The sequence below is a fragment of the Acanthisitta chloris genome, unplaced genomic scaffold (assembly GCF_000695815.1).
Source record: "Acanthisitta chloris isolate BGI_N310 unplaced genomic scaffold, ASM69581v1 scaffold15237, whole genome shotgun sequence".
Taxonomy (NCBI): domain Eukaryota; kingdom Metazoa; phylum Chordata; class Aves; order Passeriformes; family Acanthisittidae; genus Acanthisitta; species Acanthisitta chloris.
Window position 1 is genome coordinate 13,904 of NW_008682138.1, and position 7,132 is coordinate 21,035.

Genomic DNA, 7,132 nt, shown 5'->3' on the forward strand with positions numbered 1-7,132 from the left:
TGCCCTGTCACAGCGACTCTGAGAGCAGCCTGAGGAGAGAGGGAGGAAGCATCTGCCTTACCCGGGGGTTTCCTCCAGACCCACTCGCTGCCGGAGAGGGGGAACAGCCAGAGCCCAGAACACAGCTCCTGTCCAGGGGAAGGAGCTATCACCCCACTTAGGGCAGCCAAGCCCTTTCCTGCTCCCACTTCATCCTGCCCTCCAGCCCCATCCCCGGACCAGTGCCCCGGGGCTAGGCAGGTGAGCAGCCCAGTGCAGGGGTCACAGGTCTCCCAGCACAGCCTCTGCCCCAGGACCAGCCCAGGGCACCTCCGAGCCAGGCTGGGAAAGCAACAACATGTCTCAAGTTAAAAGTTTGCAAAATTAGGAGTGACTGAATCCCGGGAACACGAGGGGCTCCTGGCTGGGGCCGGGTGTGCTCACAGGGAGACCACATGCCAGTTCCCAGCCCCACGGGTCCCGCGGGCATGGGGATGTGTCCCCGCGGATCCCCCGGGGGATGAGGGAGGGGATGGATGCCAGGCTGACATAAAGCTGCTGCGCTGGCTCCTCTCCCCCTGCCCACACAGCTCCATCACTCTCCTGCTCCAGCTCGTCCTGTCTGTGCAGCAAGCCCCTCTGGCAAGCAGACCCTCCCCTCACCCTCCCCGGCCCCAGCACTCCTCCAGGAGGAGGGGGATGACCCATCCTGAGATCTGGGTGGGTGCCTTACCCCCTGGTCCTCCTGACGCCCAGAGCTCCATTCTGCTGTCACCCTCTGCAGCAGCATCCCTGGGGCAGGCCATGGGCATCTCCCAGACAACCAGAGGGGGAGGCAGCAGTGCCCACCCGGAGAACACAGGGCTCCCTGGCACTATAGGCACTGCTCTGGGGGGACAGACACGGTGCACAGGCAATGTCGGGGAGACTGGGGCACCACGGGCACTGGTGCTGGGCAGAGGATGCTCCTGGTGAGCCAGTCCCATGGCAGGGGCTGTCAGAGCCCTAGGGACCACAGTTTGGCTGGGAGGTTTCCATCCTCCCTGCAGCATCAGGAGAACCATCACCAGAGTGTGGGGTGGCTGGGAGATGTGGGGAGGATGTGGGGGGAATGAGAGGGGGATTTGGGATGGTGAGGGAGGAGCAGGAGGTTTCATGCCAGCTGTGTGAGCCACAGCAGCTGCCCAAGGCAGGTCAGTGGCTGTGGCACAGACGGGGCCCTGTGCCCCACGTCACTTCAGGAGCAGGCGGGTGGTCTGGTCACCCATCAGGAGCCTTTGGGGAGGCAAAAGAGAGAGAAACTCGTGGTCAGTGTTTCTGCCATCACAAGGGTGCAACAGGGTCACTGTGCAAGACACAGATGGAGCAAATGTGGATTTGGATGCAGGTTGGATGTTTGTTGTCACCCAGTCCTCATGGGAAGAAGGGACAGGAGTCTTCAGCCCTTGGACATCTCCCTGGCAAAATGTGTGCTTGCAGCCTTGACACAGGGAGCAGGGCAGCAGCACGGGGAGCAAAAGGGGGGTCAGCCTGCACAGCCCTGGCCCCCCATACTGCTGCAGACATCACCTACCTCACCAGCACACCAACGAGGAGGGCAGCGACCATGGGCCCCACCCAGTAAACCCAGTGGTAGTCCCAGTAGTTTGCCACCAGAGCTGGCCCAAAGGCTCGGGCAGGGTTCATGCAGGCTCCGGACACGCCACCCCTGAAAGGGGAAGAGAGCACATCACAGCAGGATGTGGGACCAGCACATGTCCCCTTGGTGCAGGGGCAGCATCCTCCTCCTGGGGCTCTTTGCAAGGGCTCTGTATGGGTGGTGGGCTCAGACTCCCCTGGCCCCAGCACAGCACAGCTGCTCAGTGATGGCAATGGTTCTCCTTGGCAGAGTAAGGAAGCCCAGACACGAGTGACCGCTCTGCCCCGACAGCAGCTGCTCACCAGCACCAGCCTTTGTTCTCCAGTGTTGGCAAGTTACTAGAAAAAGCCCAGTGTGGGGTGGAAGCACCAGTACCAGGTTTATTTTGGGGCATCCCAGGAGTCAGGCTCAAACAGGAGGGGCTCCACACCACACACAGGTCACAGAGCAGGACAGGAGGGACAGTAGCAATTACAGGTTAAAGAAAGCTGCAAGGGATAAATATTTGCTGAGCAGTTTGTGCTGTGTAAACACGGCCTGGGGGTTCTTTTAGAGCAGGCAGGAGCTGCCCTAACCCAATACCCCGTTAGCATTGCTAATTGCATGCGCTACTTTTGCTGTCAGTGGCACCACAGCCCAGCTGCTCTGATGTGCTTGGCAGTGCCTGCAGCAGCCACAGGGACGTGAGGGACACAAACCCCCTCCTGTTTGCTCAGGGCTTCCTACAGCAAACACAGCCCGGGTGGGCCTGGGGTTTATCACCCAGGCAGGAGCTCAGGACGGCTGTCCTGGCTCCACGGCCACGTGCCACGCTGAGCCTATGGCCACTCCTGTGCCTGGCCAGGTTGTGCCCAGCAGCTCTCCCAAAGCTTCCAGAGCACCCAGTGGGCTCATTTCATGGCCTTCCTGGTGTGCCTCAGTTTCCCTGGGCAGCAGGGCCGGTGCTGTGCTGTATAAGGGCATGTCCCATCCCATCCCAGACACAGGCACTCTCTCCTCCCTGGTATAGGATGCTGTTGGCTGGGGCAGGAGTGAGGAAACGCTGATGGTGAGTGCTTAGAGCTGTCCCTGGGGCTCTGAGCATCAGCTCCATCCCTGTAGCTGGTGGCCCATCATCCCCCCTGCCTGGTGACAGCATCTGCTGGAGTGCTGGCACTGTCTGTCCCTGTCTGCCCATCAGGAATGCATGCAGAGAGTGTCCCTGAGCTCACCCCGCCAGGATGTTGGCTGTGACAGTGAAGCCGACGCAGAACGGTGCCAGAGGGGTCTTGGTCTTCCCATTGACAGCTCCCATGCAGACCACCAGCAGCAGGAAGGTGGTCATGATGATCTCTCCCAGGAGGACAGCAGGGACCTGCTCATCGGCTGCGACGCCGCCGAAGGCTCCTCCGCTGGCGTTCCCAAAGTGCTCTCCCGGCGTCACGGCCTGTGTGGGGAACCACCAGTGCCATCCACGCTCCATCCCGGGAGCGTTCCCGGGCATCTGTGCTCACTGTGGGCACAGCGTGGGCGGACGACGCCGGTTAAAGAGGAGCTAAACTCAGCACTTGCCTCCTGAGGGCCAACCCTAAGCACCTGGCACATAGACACTCATTAGTGAAGGTGCTTAGCTTCTCCTGGGATAATGAGCCAGGCAGCTCTCCCAGTAGGAAGGGCCTCACCCAGTCACTCAGGGGGTTGTGGTGGCCAAACCACAGGGTGCAGGGGAGTGCTGCCTCCAGGACGCTGGGAATGGGCAGCACCAACCCTCAATTAACCTTGTGATGCAGTGCTGGAGGCAGAAGTGCAGGTAAATGCCATGTGTGAGTGTGGCAGGTGTTGCAGAGGTACCCTGTGTCCTTCTGTGCCTAATTAGTGCATCACAGCAAACCTCTGGAGAGCAGCTGCTATTAATTAAGTAATTAGCCCAGCCCCAAGGCTCGGGGCTGCAGCAGGCTGGGGTGGCCAGGCCAGCTCTGGCATAGTGAGGGGAAACCCTGTGTCCTAGCCCTGGCTGGAGAGACCCCCCCGGGTGTCCATACCTTTGCCAGGCCAGCTCCTATCATCCCTCCGCAGAGCTGGGAGACCCAGTAAGGGATGAGCATGGTCATGTTCAGCCCACCAACCAGCCACACGGCCAGGGACACAGCAGGGTTGAAGTGGCCTCCACTGCAAAGGAGAGGAGCATCACTGAGGGCTTCGCCCCCAGCATGGGGTTCCCTCCTGGGGGCTCATCGTGGGCTGGAGCCACAAGGGCTGTTCCAGTCCTTCCATGAGAAGGTGTTATGTGCTCCAGAAGAGCAGAATCCAGCCCCTTCCTTCCTCTGCAGCCACTGCTTCAAAGCAGCACTTTTGTCAGGCTGGACAAACCCTGTCAGGGGGACAGAGTTTGGGGATGGATCTCTGGAGACCCACCAGATGCTTCCAGGAGCTGCTGTAGCACTGCCTGGGCAGGTGAGGGGAGAAGGGATCTCACCCAGAGCTGCAAGAGTGCCCTGGTGAGGCTGGTACCCAGCCTGGCAGGTCACACATCACCTGGGGAGGCAGGGACATGAGCAGGGCTGTTGGGCTGGGCTGAAGTCGGTGCTCATCTCAGAACCAGACCTAAATCATTCATCTTGAAGACCACAAGCAAGACAGACTTAGAGACCTTCTAATTAAAACCAATTACCACAAGGTTTCATAACCGATCAGCCCTGATAATTACCAGTGAGGTGATGAGTCAGAGTGTCTGGGAACGATAATCACATCTTACTCCACAGCTGGAATTCAGATCCATCACAGGAGAGCAAGAGGTTGTGTTGTGCAGGGTAGAAACTGGGGCTCCAGATGGGAACACCCCTGGGATGGGTGGGAGCTTGGGGGCTGAAGGAGGACCTGGCTGCAAACAAACCCCAGCTGGAGCACCCACCTGCTGTGAGCCCCCAGCCTGAGCCCAGCTCCTCGCCAGCCTCTCTGGACACAATTCCTCCCTGTGAGGTGCTGAGGCTCTGGCACAGGTTGCCCAGAGCAGCTGTGTCTGCCCCATGCCTGGGAGTGTTCCAGGCCAGGTTGGATGGGGCTTGGAGCAATCTGGGCTAGGGGAAGGTGTCCCTGCCCAGGGCAGGGGGTGGAACTGGATGAGCTTTAAGACCCTTCCAACTCAAACCATTCCGGCATTCTGTGTGAATCTGACTTAAGGCTAAAACATGTCCCTGTGCAGGACCCTGAGTTGGCTCCTCCTGGCTTCAGAGATAATGGGGAACCCCTCTGCAGCCCCTCACCACGAAGCTGCCCTGTCCTGCTCCCAATGGTTTCATCATGCTGAGGGCTTGGGGTGCAGCAGACATCCCATTTGGCTCTGCTGGCATAGGCACCATGGGTCACTGAGTCCTGACTGCACAAACCTCACCCTGGGGCATTTTCCCCCTAATCAGGCACTGATAAATCATCAGTCAGGCTGTTCTGGACTGCAGGGCTCACCCATGCTCCCAGCCCAGCCACCTGGGAGAGCCATCCTATCCCTGGGCTGTGTGGGCCCAACATGAGAGAAGGGAATGAACTCCACAGAGACCGTTCCAGCTTCTTCCTTGGGGATAAACCTATAACTTCGCACCAAACAACACCTTTTTCAAAGACCAAGTTTGCCTAAGTATTTCTTTTGAGGAATTGAAGCTGCTTGTAAATGGAATCCAAGTTTTTCACTAAAATACCCAGTGAAGCAGCACACTTGGGTCAAAACATTTTGCTTTGACATCCTTGTAAAAGGAATTGGCTCACCTTTCCAGAGGATGCTGCTGTTTCATCTTTCACTGGTTTTATTGAAAGGGGTTAAAACTAAACCATTGCAATCCAAAGCCAGACAAACCCTACAAACCCACAGTGCTATGGGTGCCACCACCACCCCACAAGCTGCCACAGCACTGCCTGAGGGACTCGATGGCAGGACAGGGCTGCTGCAGGCACCAGGATTTGGGCAGGGAGGAGACTAAGGCAGCATGAGGAGACACAAACATCTCCCCCGTCCACACAGGGAATCGCCGCGTGTGCTGCCGCAGGGACCGTGCCACGCGCGGCCCCAGGTGTCCATCCCTTACCTGATGTCTCCCAGGACGGCGACAGTGACCCCCAGGGCGAGCCCATGTGCCAGGGCAGGCTGCAGCCGCCCGGTGCCCTCCACGGCCTCCAGCACAGAGAGGCAGCCCAGGCAGACGAAGAGGGCAGTGCCCAGCAGCTCGGCCAGGCAGGGCTGCACGCAGCGCTCACACCAGTGCGGCCGTGAGGGCTTAGGCTTCACATCCATGTTCATCACCTCCTGCAGCCGGTGGTGACCACACTCAGCACCAGCCATGGGCAGAGCAGGAGCTCCAGAGCACAGCAGGGTCCTGGGGCAGCTCCTCGTGGGCAGGATCCAGGGGACGCTGGAAGGCAGAGGCTCGAGGGACTGGATCTGCAGGACTGAGGGTGTTGCTGCAGGGACAAGGACCCCACTTTTCCTGCCAGAAGGCTGCAGGCTGCCCTCGGCCTGTGTGAAGAGGCAGTGGATGGGAGGCTCTCAAATATGGATTGGATTTGCATTGCTAAGAAAAAAAAAGGGCCATAAAGCTGCTGGGCCATCCCCCAGGGATATAAAACTCGTTATCATGGCCAAGCCTTGCTTCAAGGCTTGGGGGCTTTTTACCTTGGATTTTTGTTGTTGTTGCAATTATAGGATTTTCTGCCAAGACTCAGGATGTGATACCTTTCATGCAGCCCCCCAGAGTGCCAGCACCTGTGCACAGCCCAGCTGGTGCCTTTGCCAGGTGGATTTACCTGTTTGTGCTGCCAAGAGGGAAGGACCATGACATAAGGGCCATGGATCTGCCAGTGCCCTGGCAAATGGATGATGTAGCTATCCCAGAATCCCAGACTAGTTTGGGTTGGAAGGGACCTTAAAGCTCATCCCATCCCACCCCCTGCCATGGGCAGGGACACCTTCCACCAGCCCAGGGTGCTCCAAGCCCCATCCAACCTGGCCTGGAACACTCCCAGGGATGGGGCAGCCACAGCTTCTCTGGGCAACCTGTGCCAGTGACTCAGCACCCTGTGAGTAATAACCATCAAAGTCTCCCTAAACCTCATCTCAGAACTCCCAAAGTGAGGGGTCTGTACCCCCCTGCAAGTAAAAGATGACAGGCAGGGGGGCCAAGGGATCCACCAGCTCCTCTGAAAGTTGGCATTGATCAAATATTTAAGCTCTTCCCAAATCCTCCTCACCCTAGCAGGGATCACTGCCTGGAATGCCAGACTCAGCCACAGCAGAGGGAATAAGAGGAGACAGCCAGAAGGCTGCAGTCTGGCTGGGGACCACTGGATATCACCGTCCCACAACCCACAGTTCCCAGACAAGAGTTCCATTGGGAGGAATTTTAACTCAGCATAAGGAGTCCAGATTTAACTTACTTTTTTGGGTATTTATTATGAGAGATCAATGTAACACATACCCAGTGATGGGCACAGCTGACACTGCCTGGGTGATGCCAGCACAGATCCCTGCAGCTCAGCCCACACGCAGCA

At 58.3% G+C, this 7,132-nt stretch overlaps 1 protein-coding gene across 1 annotated transcript; it reads right to left on the reverse strand.

The window, feature by feature from the left end:
• Positions 1 to 1,211: 1,211 nt before the first annotated feature.
• Positions 1,212 to 5,927, reverse strand: AQP8 (aquaporin 8). The gene is made up of 5 exons (XM_009078406.1): positions 5,674 to 5,927; positions 3,640 to 3,766; positions 2,830 to 3,044; positions 1,553 to 1,687; positions 1,212 to 1,254 (listed from the first exon to the last, which is right to left on the reverse strand). Exons 1-5 carry the CDS (start codon positions 5,925 to 5,927, stop codon positions 1,212 to 1,214), a joined length of 774 nt encoding a protein of 257 aa, XP_009076654.1.
• Between the last annotated feature and the right edge of the window lie 1,205 nt (positions 5,928 to 7,132).